Below are 14,561 nucleotides of genomic sequence, written 5' to 3'. Positions count from 1 at the left end.
GGTCCGGAGCAGACCCATGTGGCTGCACGTGGTCTACTTCATCTTTCGAGAATGCGTTGAAGAACACCAAGTATGGGCTTTGCCGGGTGCTCCGTAGTTCCCCCGCCGCTCATGAGCCATTTATCGCACAAAAATTTTGCCACGAAAATCAGGGAAAATTTACTGACTTTTGACGATTCCTAAGAACACGGAAAGTGTTCCACAATACCCCAGTGAGAAGGGTACAGTATTGAAACGCCTGACTCATCTCTTTTATTAATGCTAAAACATTCCAAGGCAAATACCAAGATGGCCATTCCCACATGCACATTGCGCAGCATAATATAGTACAAGGCTGTTCGCAAGAGACTACCAGAAGCAATCTTCCACCCATAGCAGGAGTTGTGCTTTAATTGTTGATACGTCCACACTCGGCCTCTCGCTTTCAAAAACCTCAAGAGCATTTAGAGAACTTCGAGTAAGCTGTCTTAAGTTGTCAGAATGGGGTTCACCTGTTTCACGTGCGCGTTGCAAATATACGCCTTCGATGTGGGGACAACGCATCTTAATAGTATGCAAAAGGTTTGGTATGGTTGTAGCGATGCTGTGGCATTCGGATTCATGTGTACATGTGTGCCCGTTCGTGAATATTAACCTCTTCAGGTTGACGGGAATGTTTTCCAGCATGGATGGTTTGAAAACTGTGGACCAGAAACACACAAAGTCTCGGGGCATCTGAAGTGTGACTGCGGAAGGTACTTCCGCCGATAGGTCAATCAAACGGAGAAAGTCATTCGAATATGATCGTCCAAAGTTTTGCACTCGAAGAGTCTTGAAATTGGACCCAGCTTCTCTATGAATACGACGTAGTATGGTTCGTGCCAAGGAAATGTCTAATTCTTGTCGATCATGGAATGATAGACACACTTCTTCAATCTTTCCGTAGTCAGTGTTCCCAAGTTCGAGGGATTGTGCGGTCTCGTTCAGTCTCGTAATGTTTAGTGCGCGGTAAAATGGTCGACGAAATGAACTGCCTGGTGTAGGTATGACAATGACGGCATTCGGAAACCTCAGCTCCAACCTTGCAGCTGGCGCTATGAGCGTAGAAAGACTTCTAAACAGTCTCTGAACAGCTTCTCGCGACTGGAAAGTAGATATTCGTACGTGCTTGAGCTGTGACCTGATTCCATGGGTTTTAACACCTCCATGCAACTGCGCTTTGGCAAGGGTCATCACCTCATTATCATTCAAGTAATCGATATTGACATCATCCCCTGCGACTTTTACATCTGAAAAGTCGAGGAAGGGAAGACCTAGATCCAGAGATTCCAAGATAGGACACCATTCGAGCAGATCAGTTGCTAAGAGCGCGAGGAAACCAGCATCGTAGAAAAGACCCCAGGAGTTTTGTCCTGAGCTGTACTGATTCAAATCTTCGAAGTGTAATGTCAGGGAATCCAAGCTCTTCCCCCGATGACGGAGGAACGAAACGAGACGAGATATATGGAGCTCTATAAGATTGGTAAGCTTGATTTGCCGCAAGTTGCAGTAAAGGCCCGATTCTAGATCCTCAATAGTGCCCATCGAGGGGCTCTGAATGGTTAGGGCTTGGAGGCTTAATTCTGCGGAGTAAAAGAGAGAGTACATCAACGTATCAGATGGATCTCTGGACTCCGGCAATGCCAGAGTGTGCAGATTCGGACAGTGGAGTAAAACTTCCTGTAGTATGGAGTCGTGATTTTCCCATCCTTCGCAAGGCGGAATGCGTAGCTCTTGAAGGGATTCTGCAGCTATGCGAACCATCGCTCTGATATGTTGTGTGCCCTGGTATCTCGATGGCAGGAAATGGGAGACATTTCTGCAGTCCTCAGCGTGGCTTATTTGAAAGAAATCTATTCGCACAAGGAATCTTCTCTTGAAAAGACTGAGAAGGAGAGTACAAGTTTGCGCCAGTGCAAAGGCATCACGCGCACGTTCTAGACGTGATCCACGAAGAACGGGGGCACAAGGATGAGCGTTTAGATTGTCGATCCCGCACAAGTGGCTAAACACATGTAACAGGGCGTCTTCGTGCAAACCTAAAATACCCGGACCGCTCGCTCGCATTGTGGCACGGCAGTTGTTGGTCAGTAGACACTTGTTCAGGCACGCTCCCACTTTAGATGAGTGTCGACGTCAATGCGATATGGCTCCTTCGGAGAAGTTTTTGCAAAGCAGCAAATTCAGGCCGGGTGAAGTCTTCTCTTTTCGCGTTTCGCACATATTTTGAGCCGAGTATAAAGGGCATGCATGCACTTAGTGGTGGGGCTCGAGGGCTAGGGAGAAACAATTGGTCGAGTGTAGTTCCGGCTGTGGTCAATTAGATGGATTGGCGCCGGTGGTCATCGTTATGTTTCCGTACGTCGGCGAATCTTAGAGGGGCTGTGCTGTGCGAGAGCGGGAAGGAAAATTTCCTGTGTCTTGACGACGCCACGCTATCAGGGGGGAAGCGGTTGCTTCAGTGCAATTGTGGTTGGGTCAGGAAAAAGAAGGCCACGTGTGCGGGCTAAGATGCCGGTACTGTAGCTGTCGGCGCCAGTGACGGTTACTTAAGGTGTACAATTTTATATAAATAACGGCAATCTGAAAAGGGCAAGCGCACCGGGTGGGGCACGGACACAGGCTACCACCCGGGCCATGTTGTGCCCTTCCTCCTTCGCCGCCCGAGCGGCCGCCAGTGTGCTGGAAAGGAACTGGATGACTACTGTAAGAACTTACCTTTTTCTATTTCACTGTACCGACGGTAACTGCGAACCGGGGACTATCTCCTTACAACGGTAACTTCGTTCCTTCCCCCCGCTCGCCCTACTGTACCGATGCGCTACAGTACACGCGACTCTGTCAAGACAAAATCAGGACAAAATCACCCGCTCCGAAAGCAATTGCGATCCTGTACAGTACCCTTGGGTACATTAGCACTGCATGCCAATGGGGTGTAAAATTAGCATTATGCGGCGTAGCCGATGCACAGTATCTATGACGGGCACTGCAGAGTCTACCCGATGGGTAGTCTTTTCATTTAATTTTTTATGTCATGGAAACGTTTCTTGATGTGCACCACCGCGATCTTCAGAATACATATGTAGCAAGACCTTTTTTTTTTCGGGCAGACGGTCTCCTGCTTCGCGTCAGCAGCTCAGCGCCCGTCCCTTTGCTAACCACTGCCCGGTGAGGCAAGACCCAACACGGCAACAATCTCTTCTTCCTATCTCGCACGCCTGCTTGTAAGTGCTTGCCTTCCGAGCTGCTTCCATGGCAGTCGCTCACATGCGTTTTACGTGAATGGATGAGTCTACTCCGCGCGCCTCGGTGCTCTTCGGCCGAGATGGCTCCTATGCCTTGCTAGAAGTCATCGGAAGGGGAGCGTACGGCACAGTCTACAAGGGTATATGGCGAGAAGTCGGGAGGCATGTCGCCGTCAAACGCGTCGCGAGGAGCCGTCTATCCCCGGACGAGGACAAGGCCCTTCAAACCGAAATCCAACTCTTCAAGAATCTAAAAGATACCCACATTGTCAACTACATTGAAGCTGTCGATGATCCCAATTCCGAGTATTTGGATATTGTCATGGAATTCGTCGAAGGGGGAAGTCTGCACAATATCGTCGATGCCATTCGAAGGAGCAAAGCCAGGGGGTCCAGGGTTTTCGATGAAGCAGTAGTAGCGGGTTATGTGCGCCAGGTCATCTTGGGTTTACGCTATTTGCACAAACAGGGTGTTGTACACCGAGATATAAAAGGTGCCAACATCCTCGTCACGAAGGAGAGTCACGTCAAACTTGCTGATTTTGGTGTCGCTTCTACGAAACCAGGAGCCGACATGCTTCACTCTACAAACCCTCTTGACGTCGCGGGATCTCCCTACTGGATGGCCCCCGAGATTATCAGACTCGACGGCGCCTCAACTGCCTCTGATATTTGGTCACTAGGATGCACGGTAATTGAGCTGCTCACCGGTTTCCCACCGTACTATGAACTCTCAGATATGACTGCCTTATTCCGAATCGTGTCTGATGACTGTCCACCGCTACCTCCGAACTTATCAACCGAGTGCGAGGACTTCTTGACAAAGTGCTTCAACAAAGACGTTACAGGCAGGGCAACTACCGATGAGCTTCTGCGACATCGCTGGCTTGCTCGAGAAGACGAGCCGAGCCACTCAACTGATTTCAATGCAAAACCCGAATTGGACAACGCAGAGCAACAGCCATCGTTGCGTGCTACCAGTGGAAAAAGCGGGTCTCAACGGAGCAAGCAGAGCGAATTATCTGCCAACTCGCAGGCCACACTAGGCATGTACGAAGAAGATGGCGATGTCGATTTTGATGATCTCGATTTTAGCGAAAGCGATAGAGCGGATGGGGAGACGTCCGCAGGGGACGGCTTCAACGATGGTACAGGAAACCATCTTGTTGGTGAGATAGGCTTCGCGGGAGAAGAACTTGGTGGTTCTATGGGTACTGTCGAACAAGACGCTAGTATTGCTGACGGGGGTATGCAGCGTGTGAGCATTCGCGATGATCCATTCCAGGATATAATGGACGATCCTGAGGTTGATCGAGAACGAGAACGCCTCAGAAAGCAAAAAGAGCATTGGGAACTGGTGAAAGCCCACGCAAGGGGTCTCGGCCAAGAAGACGACGTGCACATCGCTGCCTGCAGGACTCTCGTAGAGATGTTCAAGGGAAATCCGGAACAAAGGTATTATCTAATCTATGACCCAGGCCTCTTGCCTCTTCTCGAAGCACTAGAGAGTGGTACAGCTCGAAGCGGTCGCGTCATAGAAGCTATGTTGGAAGTGTCCTTGAGCTTGTTGGAAGACTCCAGTACGGAGTGTGGCACAGATAACTCCGCGGAACAATCGAAAAAGGCTGGAGCTCAGAACACGCAGATGTCGTTTTTTGGATATCCGAGAGTTTCTGATATTCGGGAAGACCTCTGTCTGAGTGGCTTCTTACCAATTATAATTAGGTACTGCCAGACTTCCTATCCGTTTTCTGTTCGGCGCCTAGCATCTCGTTTTCTTGCCAACGTGATGCGGTTGGAGCGAACACGGCATATGTTCATAGCCTGCCGAGGGTTCAAAGCTTTTGTTGACCTTTTGGAACCTGACATTGTATCTGCTGGTGAGTTGTCCACAACCGCCCTCGAAGGTATTGATATTTTATTATCCATGGAGAACCAACGACACAAGCGAGACTTTTGCCGTAGATTTGCATGGAATGGCCTTTTGGAACGAATAACAAATGGCATTACTTTCAACATGGACACACTACACACGCTTGCTACTATGCGGAATAGAGACGATGAACTGAGAACTCAGGTGCAGGGGCATGTTATCAAACTCGCTGCTCTTCTGCAAACATTCGGAGCGCGTGCAGATCCGTTCGTGAAGGAGCAGATGATCAGGCAATCTGTTCTCGATCCGATAGTAAGGCAGATCGCGAATCGAGATGTCCCTGTAGCTGCCGCTCTATCCATTCTATGCAGCGTTCGGGATCTATCTCGGGACCCGCAGACTCACCATGCCCTTCAACAAGCGTCAGCAATAGGCACGCTCGTGGAGTACCTTTCCATCGATCAGGATAGCGTGGTCGGGACGAAAGCAAGGCATTTCATCATTTCTTCGTTGCACAACTTGTGCATTGTCTCAGCAGGGCGGCAAGAGGCGGCAGCCCAAGCTGGACTGGTACCGCATCTACAGCGATACATTCGGTCACAGGATGTGAACTTGAAGTCTCTCTGCATTGACATGTATTCAGGGCTTGCTTGTGCTGGGCCACTGACGCGCGTGGAGCTGTCAAAGCACAACGGTGTGGAATTTTATATCGACTTGATGATATTGCTCTCAGCCCCAGGAACAGTGCGAAAATGGCAAGCACGTGTGTTGCAGTCTTTATCCGAATGGCTGGATGACGCTTCACAATCACAGGCGGTGGAGAAGTGCCTCGTATTGGAGTCCAATTGCACAAGGATGTGTCAGACGCTTGCTCAGCTGCGTATCAAGGACGTCGTTGGTGTCCTTGAACCGTATCTCAAAATGATAACAATTTCGGACAAGGTGAACACAGTATTTGGGGCGCGGCTGGAACTTGTCTCATCAATGGTGCGGTGGTTGGAGGAGATGTATCACGAGAATTCGGGGTCAGCAGGGGGCGGGCCACGGAGCCGGTTGCTGCTCTTGCGGACACTGTTGGCGCACGCGCAAAGATGGGAAAAAGGTTCTCGCATCGCTGGTTTGATAGCGGCACTGCGGTTGCTTCTTACTGAAGTGGTGCTAGTGAGTGACGAGGCAATTACGGTTCGGGAGCAAGCTAGTCTTTTGCTATCAGCGCTAGATAGGACCGGGGTAGGGTTATGTTGAGCGAGACAGGAAGGATAGTTACGGGCAGTTTACTTTCTTGTTAGTGGCATCTCGGTATATAACATGTTGGTAGGAAGCGGGCGAGGGCTTTGTTGAGTATGTACATTGATCTAAATAACAGCTGATAAAACGACGAAGACCAAGCCCTTTGGAACATAAACAGACGTATGGTGATGTGCAATTTCCGCCACACTTCACATTGTGGCTTTCCGCCGGTCTTGGTACTGTCGGGCGTAAAACCTAATGTCCGGCTCTGTGGTGCGGAAGTTAGCGCCGAAAAGCTGGTTGTGTATTCTGGCGTCGGCATGCCATTGCCTCTCCACATCCGGGCCGACTCTAAACGGGGTATGGTCTGTTGTAAAACATGGGTCTGGGGCGGGGCAGCGGCGGACGGCTTCGTCAACGCGTTCGAACTCGGGATGATATTCAGCTGACTTGCTAGTGATTGCGGGCGGGCCTAACAGGTTGGTCGAATGTAAGGCTCCAAGGTTGTTGACATCACGTTTGTGGTGATCGGGATAATCATCTTCTTCTTCTATGCTTACATCAAATCCCGCATCCCAGGCGACCGGTAGATTTTCGAAGTCGACAGCGGAGAGGTCGACGTCAGAAAAGCCGGCGCCGGTCGAGTCGACGTCCTCTGCAAACCTGGAGAGCGAGAGGCTGTGGACGAGCTTTGGCGGGGTGTCGAGTTGGGCGTCGCTTTGATTGGAAACCGGAGAGAGGGACGGGGCGGCCAGCGGGAGCGGGGGCGGAAGCGGAGACTTGTGTGGAGGGGGGCTTGGGGAGCGGCGTTTCCGGGGGGAGCGGCGCAGTGGCATACCGCAAAAGTAAAAGGCGGTCCGCATGACGCGGCAGGGGCGGCGGGAGAGGCGTGTGGGGCCCGTTGTTGCGATGAAGGGGGGAGGGGAGCGGTGAGAAGACGGGAAGAAAGGGAACGGTTCTGCAAGAGAAGTGGGTGAGGGGAGAGAGGAAATTGAGGAAAGGGAAGATGCAGTGCGGGTGAGCGCTGGCGGAAGTGACACGGGTAGGGGGCAGGAGGGGTACAAGATAAGGACAAGCGAGAGGGCTGAAGTATGGGCCGCCGTGTGGATTGGTTTCATTGGTTTTCGCCGGCACCACCTGAGGGACGCTGACGGTAGAAATTGTGATCATTTTAGTGAGCTGCCGCTGCGAGGAGCGCTTGGCCTAAAATTGCGTTCATGACATGCAGCCGGGGCTCCTGTTCCCATTGGCCGTGTTTGCACAGCTATCATCTTCTACGGCCAATCACACCCCGTCCCGGCCCAATCTTGGTAGCAAGTTCTAGCAATTGTAACTCTGGCTTCCTCTCAAGGCAATTCTCTCCCTTGCTGTAATGCATGTCAGCGTCTCTCGTACCGTCCGGGGATCGCCGCATGGTCCCCTTTTCCTGCCATGCATTACAGCATTGCATCCTCTCAGCTCCCACTCCACCCCAATACTCCCCCCCACCACACCAGTGGGTCCGCATTTCTTTTCTAGCCCCATTGCTGTTCCGTCCATCCTTCTATGCCTGTGTTCTTCTCTCCTTGACCTCAACATTATACTCTTCTATCGAGGGACGAAACCATTCATCTCCCTGCTACTACGTAACTATTTCTTTCTGATCACATCCACAGACGTATCCATTCTTGTACGCATCGTCGTCGCAACTATTCACCGAGACACCAATTACTTACATTATTGTTTTCTAGTACACCACTCAAAAAATCAATGCAAGCAGCCATCTCAAGTTGAACCAAGTGCATATCGCTGTCGTGATGCGCAACATCATAGACAGCTTGCTGTGTTGACGCATTCGTTCAGCAACTGTATGTTAAACTATTCGTATTTGTAGAGCGCTTCATTCCTAAAGCACAGTTTTCTTCCATTCCTCTGGCATCCAACGCCTTTTTTCTATTTCGCTATCTCGTAGAGGAATCATGTTGTATATGACTTTCTTCTTGTGGGTTGGAGGTGCGGATAGGCATTTCTGCCTGCCAGGACAGTATATCTCCATAATATTTCGCAAAAATATGAATATCATAACTAATGACAACATAAATTTTCTTTGTTTTGTTCGGCTACTGCCAAAATAGATTTTTTTTTGCAAGAATAGAGGTTCTTTGGTGTTGTATGGACGAAAAATTGTATCAATTTGATGTACGACGTGGCACCAGCACTGCAGGTATCTGCACCAGCTTTAATGAAGAATTGTTCCAGAGAAAAGGGGGCGTCCAAGGTGGAGAAGACGGAAAGAGGCGGAGAAAGAAGAAGAAAAGACCCTCTTCGCTTCGGTAGGAACTTGTCCATGAACAATTTCCGCACCGCGTCCAGATTTGCCATAGAACAGAGTCAATCAGGCGCTTGCTCGTCCCTCATCGACACGATGCCCATCCCCCCTATGAGGACAACAAAGAGACAATGAGTCATGGACTTCACACGTGGTAAGGCGCGGAATGAATATGGGATGCAGTATTTCATTTCATTGGCTGTGTAGCGCTGACCGCATGTTTTTCTAATACTGGCGAGCCATGATCCAATTCACGAGCCTACTGTACTTCACTCGACTGCAAGCCCTTCCGCCCTCGCAAATACTTTGTCCCGTCCTTTAATCTTTTGCTCTGACGGGTGGAGATGCTCTAATCGTAGTTGTGGATTCAACTCTAGTTCCACTCCCTGTACAGCTCTAGTCCACGCTCGACCACTAGAACGTTCACATTCTTTCTCGTCATAGCATGTATGAAATCCACTAACATTTTCGGAGCATTGCCTCTTCAATCTCCAGAGAGATCAGGTCACACGGCCCTGAGGGAGTATATCTTTCATCGCTCGAATGATGAGACAGATCTTTCCCTGGCTGCCACAATATATATGCACAATACATATGATTGAACTTTCGATAAAAGACATATATATAGATACTGTACAGTACTTACTCAACAGCCATTCACCCAGAAAGGAAGTGTCCTTTCTGTCTCGCTTCAACTTCGCTGAAAGAAAGCGTCGTGCTTACAAAGAGTGCTTACATTCTCCCACCCTGCCGTTGCAGGGTTCCACATATTAATTTCCTAGTCATGCCAACATCTCTGGCAGGGGAATATTCTGTGCATACCCTACCATAAGTCCCTGAGTAAAAATCCAGACAAGGCTCCCTAGAAATTTCAGCCAGGGAACACGTCACAGCGATTATGTGGACGTTTGTTTGAGTGACCCTAGGGATCTTTCTATATCCCTGTTTAGCGGTCATCGTGAATAGAAGACGGATTTCTTCACTCGTGACAAATACGTGCATACAGAAAGACACCGTGCATACAGAAAGACACTCACAGAAAGACAATACTTTATTATGTCTCTCCGCAGCATTCTACGACTGCGGCAACCTGCAACATAGTATGAATATTTATCTTTAGTTTCATTTCCTTCTTCTTTCATCTATATCTGCAAAAGAAACTCACAGCGAGTGTCAAGCTTGCGCGGGCAGTTTGTCCAGAAATGGCCGTTAATTTTAAACGAATCCTTTCCACTTCATCCTAGATCAGGACAATTAGAAAACGACAACACTAGAGAGTCAACAGAATTTAGTCACGATTATCTCATTTCACGCAACTCTATATCTCAGGAAATAGAAGAGGTGCAAGTGGCTCCGCGTCCCGAGTACCTCTCGCTTTCAAAGTGGAACGGAGTGTAGAAGTGTATGGAAACTGGGTTGTTTGTTTTCCGAAAGTAACTTCGAACTCACTGGTGCTATGGTTTTACGCCCTACTCATCTGCATCTAGAACTTTCAATATGGAAGATGATTGAGGAGGAATTTCCACTGACTAGATGAAAACCCATAACCAACTAATCATATATCTTTGTATTGAGTCATGTTCTTCATGGACCATCGCGAAGTAGGGCATCTCCGCTGCGTAAACCAGAAAATGTCGAGTGACTTTATTTCTGTGACGTAGGCGGAAACGATAAAATGGTTCAATGCACTAGAAGGACGGAAAAGCTATTAATAAGATGTGTGCTTCTGTCCCCAACAGGCTGAATCAATTTCATAGTGGTCTCTGCTCGTGTCGGTTGAAGACTATAGGCACCGGGGCCATTTTCAGGCAGTTACCAGCTGTCGAAACGGGGCCAGAAAGGATTGAGAAAAACTTATGTAAAATTTCAAAGCGATTGGTGCAAATCCTAGCCCTTGGAATGAACCAACTGCTAGCACACCGAGTTACTCCAAGTCATGTTGATCACATCAATTTTTATTATGAAGCCTCTATTTTGAGTGCGGTCACATATACTGTACATACAGTATTTTTGTGAATCACGCTGATATGTGATTTCACATTAGCCATATAAATTACTGTGATGAACATTAATATGTGTATTTCACATTTATTTTGTGTTCACCATACTTGCAGTAACTTGGTGCAGTGCAATATTTGCCGCACGCTCTATTCACTTTGACAGCCAGGAGAATCTTTAACTATGTCTGAGCGTATTGATTCGGTTGTAAGTCGTTAAGTCCAACAAAGATCGTCCCACGGAGGGTAGGGTCAGGTTCGTGGCTGTTTGTTCAGATAGTTAGTCCCATCGCCGCGGCTCCGTGCTGTAGTGACAGACATCTAAACCTCGTTTCGAAACCTCTTTGTACATTCAACTTCATCTCATGCGCCCTAAAACTGCACATATTCATTCCATTTGTAGATCTCTTGATATGTTATCTAGCGTCCCTGCTCTATGAGGGCCGCTTTTTGACAATCCGAAGGCCACATATCGAGAAAAGATGCTTGTAGCTGTCCCAGACAAAATCTCGAGAAGTGAACTGTGCTGTCGCAACGTATGGAAACTCGATCAAAACGCCTCCGGTAGGGTTCTCGCTCGGGGGGTCCCCGCTTTTACCGCTCCTGTGATTAAAACGTGTTGCGAAGCATAAAACGGCGATTGGGGAAGTCTTGCCACTCCAAAAGTTGCTCATGCAGGAAAAAGATTCTTCACGTCTCACGTACGCAATGTAATCAGTGGTTCTTGCACGTCCTTTCCCACACGCAGAGTCTCTTCGCAGGAAGTTCTTCTCTTCGGCTCACGAGATCGAAGCAAAATGAATGGCTTCTTACGCACGCAATTCCTTATGCAACAGGACAAAGCATTAAACCAGACGAGCATTTAATGAAAAAAGTGTGCAATAAGATAGTAGAATAGAAGGAAACCCGATCTGCACGCATAAACAGCAGATTGGAGACTGTTCGTTTTGTTTTGGAAGTGTTACAATAGGATGACAAAAATACCTGCCAAACAGACAGAGATTTTATGTTATGGTGAACTTGAGCAAGCCTCACAATTTTCTGATCCACAGAAAAGGAGTCTGGAACGTCATCGATGAGACATTGACGTTTTGCACCGCATTCAGTAGCGGAAGGGGTTGGATGAAGCGCCGACTACAAACGCAATTCATTGGAAAGTATTTTCAGAACTCGCACGAATGGACCTATTCCTATTGTTGGCCAAATGTTGTGACAAACGACACGAATTTGAACAGTGGTCATGCTCGCCTAAATTTTGAGTAGAGTTCGATGCATTTAATCAACGGTTATCCACTAGCGGCTGTTCAATTCTGGTGTGGAGCACCGGTATTTTTCAATGGTTGTTACTCATACTATGAGAGTACGAGCCCTATTCCCAGCTTTATAATATTCTTGCATAACAGTGCATTATAGAGTCACATGACAATAAAAAACGGTACACTTTAGTACATATTCTGAAAACGCACATTCAAATACCCTCAATCAACTGCTTTCGTACCTATGTTTCACGAACTTGTCAATAGCACCCAGTGTACTAGCTGTAACGAATATGATATTCGTGTAGTGTTCAGTACTGCTTTAGATTATGAACGGACGCCAGAGAGAGGAAAGCCGATTCAGAGCTGTAAAGCCAAAAATCTAGTAATTTAAACTTCCGTCGTTTCCGCAGTTATATGTACTGAATGATATCTGATAAAGAGGTTCAGACAAATGTTGCAGTATTGCTTCAACAATTCTGATACTACGATTTGCGACAGCAATAAACTGGCTGAAGGAGGGCATGTGAGCACTACGCATCCGCATTCTAGGTATGGACAGGCCAAAAATATTAACAGAATGACACACTTTCCCAAATAGCCGCACAAGATAGAGGCGGGACGGGGCTGTGACGCAACGAATTCCCCCACGACCTGATCACAAACCCGCAATGCACATTGGGAGATTTAAACTAAATTCGGGAATACTGTATATCTCAGAACCACCTTGCAGTCTTTCCTAACAAGTACGTGGTACTGCTTTGTTCATTCTGTCCCAGAGCGCATCACGCGATCGCTGTGATAGATCCTGAAAATGCCGGAACGTGGCATTTTGTGACTGGGACTTCATCTTTTGTTTAAATGCAGTACAGATGTTGGCAAGAAGCGGTATCAAGAGCATGTCTAGTAATAGATCTCCAGACTTCCTTCCGTTTTAAGCGTGTAATGTCGACCATCGTTGTTGTAGGAAACATAAAAGTGAAGCAACGTGGTTTGAAATAAAAATAAAATCATTTGATTCGCTTGGCGGTGTGTATTTCTTTCGCGAGGCAAGTGCCACATCTGATGTCCATTGTGGGCGAATCAAGCTTCTAACAGGAGCACGAGGGAGTGCGGTACAGTATGAGGTGGTGAACTATTTCGACAAGCAGTACTTGGTTAGCAAAGGAGCAACGAGCCGGTTGTCGACACGGCAACGATAACTTTTGCAGGATACTGTACGCGAAAACAAATACTGTTTGAAGTCTGGACCAATTACAGTTTGTGATAAAAGAACATCGTAGTCTAGTCAGGGCGGCGGGCAGAGCAGAGAGGTTGAGAAGCAATCAACTAAAGTAATATCAAGAAGAGTTTCCTTGATCCTAATAGTAGTTTGGAAAAGGTGCGGGGCTATGGGGAATTGACGAAAAGAGACGTCAAGGGCGATGGAAGGATTGGCAACAAGGGTGGGTGTAAGTTGTACAACGGGAAGTGGGCGAGATGATGAAAAAGGGAAGGTGCTGTAAAGCGGTGTGCCGGGAGTAGGAGAGGGCATGCCCTTGTACTGTGTCATACGCGGGCACTCAATGTGGGGCTGTGTTCTCACTGCACAAATTGTCGCGCCCAGCGCATCAACTGAAGTGCTCGAGGTCCTCTTTCTGGAGGCTGCTACGTATATATGCCCAGTATGCCCACCAGCACACTGTATGCGTCTTCCTCAGTTTCTGGACCGGAACTGAGGTCAAGGCCACGTCAAGCCCAAGCCCGCGCTCGGTACGGAAGTGTAAAGTAACTATACCCTTCGAGTGGTACCCTAGCCCTCGCCGCGCACGAGCACTTGCAGGGGGTAAGGGGAAGTAGGGAGTAAAGACTATTCTTCTTGCTTCGCGGGCGCGCGCAGCGTCTTGAGCCTCGATCAGCCTACATTTTGGTTCCTTTTCCTCGTCCCCTTCTTTGCTCCCGTCTAAGCCAGCGTCCTCGCCCGACTGCACTCCAGCGATTGTTAGCCGTTTACACCGAACTGCATCCGTACGCGCTTCTTAGGTTTTAGCTTGGCCTCTTGTAGCGCACGTGACTTCGAGCCGGGTGGCAACACAGTGACACAAATCGTATTCTGTGTGTGTGAGAGGTGCTCTCCTCGCGTCATGCCCCCATGGATTGAGGAAAGCAGCCCTCCTCCTCTCCCAAAATTTCCCCCATATCAAAGACGCGGGCACGCTTTCTTCTCTCCTCACTGATAACCGCTGCACAGTAGTCCATCAATTGGACCTACCGTACACCTTAGCACCGGCCTCGCCCTCTCCCTGCACCGCCGACTCAACCACTGTCACAAAGGGGACACCCCTCCCTGCCACCGGCTCGTATCCACATCTACCATATCCGTCTATCCGCAACAGAGACTGGCAATGTCCAGATGACGCAATTCGTCTACACATGCAGTGTCACGGCATCTCGCCACTCTGTCGACACATCTATTCTTTCATTTTAAGCACTTCTTGTCCACGCCATCCCATCAATCCACGCTACACATACGTTCCAAGCACTTCATATTCGCCCCTACCGCACCTCGTCCGTAGTTCTCTCCTATTCTTTCATTCCTCCCCCTTTGACATCCTCATCTCTCCTCCTCTACAACCGGGGAGGATCGGGGAGAGG

General features: G+C 48.6%; 4 protein-coding genes; 3 read left to right on the top strand and 1 right to left on the bottom strand.

Annotated features, from left to right (window-relative positions):
• Window positions 1-348: 348 nt before the first annotated feature.
• On the bottom strand, window positions 349-2,085 carry CHC_T00003379001 (hypothetical protein). The gene has a single exon (XM_005714813.1). It carries the CDS (start codon window positions 2,083-2,085, stop codon window positions 349-351), a length of 1,737 nt encoding a protein of 578 aa, XP_005714870.1.
• A 56-nt stretch (window positions 2,086-2,141) lies between these two features.
• On the top strand, window positions 2,142-2,342 carry CHC_T00003378001 (hypothetical protein). The gene has a single exon (XM_005714812.1). It carries the CDS (start codon window positions 2,142-2,144, stop codon window positions 2,340-2,342), a length of 201 nt encoding a protein of 66 aa, XP_005714869.1.
• Window positions 2,343-3,300: 958 nt separating this feature from the next.
• On the top strand, window positions 3,301-6,541 carry CHC_T00009411001 (Serine/threonine protein kinase, sepA). XM_005714811.1 is given in 2 exon segments: window positions 3,301-6,381; window positions 6,382-6,541. The coding sequence occupies 1 exon segment, from the start codon at window positions 3,301-3,303 to the stop codon at window positions 6,379-6,381; it is 3,081 nt and encodes a 1,026-aa protein (XP_005714868.1). The 3' UTR covers window positions 6,382-6,541.
• Window positions 6,542-6,548: 7 nt separating this feature from the next.
• On the top strand, window positions 6,549-6,815 carry CHC_T00003377001 (hypothetical protein). The gene has a single exon (XM_005714810.1). The coding sequence runs from the start codon at window positions 6,549-6,551 to the stop codon at window positions 6,813-6,815; it is 267 nt and encodes an 88-aa protein (XP_005714867.1).
• The last annotated feature ends 7,746 nt before the right edge of the window (window positions 6,816-14,561 follow it).

The sequence above is a fragment of the Chondrus crispus genome, genomic scaffold (genome assembly GCF_000350225.1).
Source record: "Chondrus crispus Stackhouse genomic scaffold, scaffold_188, whole genome shotgun sequence".
Lineage (NCBI taxonomy): Eukaryota > Rhodophyta > Florideophyceae > Gigartinales > Gigartinaceae > Chondrus > Chondrus crispus.
This window is presented reverse-complemented; position numbering and strand designations above follow the sequence as displayed.

What these genes read in the sequence shown, in the direction of transcription:
- CHC_T00003378001 (XM_005714812.1), top strand. Translation starts at nt 2,142, where the DNA reads ATGAGTGTCGACGTCAATGCGATATGGCTCCTTCGGAGAAGTTTTTGC.
- CHC_T00003377001 (XM_005714810.1), top strand. Translation starts at nt 6,549, where the DNA reads ATGGTGATGTGCAATTTCCGCCACACTTCACATTGTGGCTTTCCGCCG.
- CHC_T00003379001 (XM_005714813.1), bottom strand. Translation starts at nt 2,085, where the DNA reads ATGCGAGCGAGCGGTCCGGGTATTTTAGGTTTGCACGAAGACGCCCTG.
- CHC_T00009411001 (XM_005714811.1), top strand. Translation starts at nt 3,301, where the DNA reads ATGGATGAGTCTACTCCGCGCGCCTCGGTGCTCTTCGGCCGAGATGGC.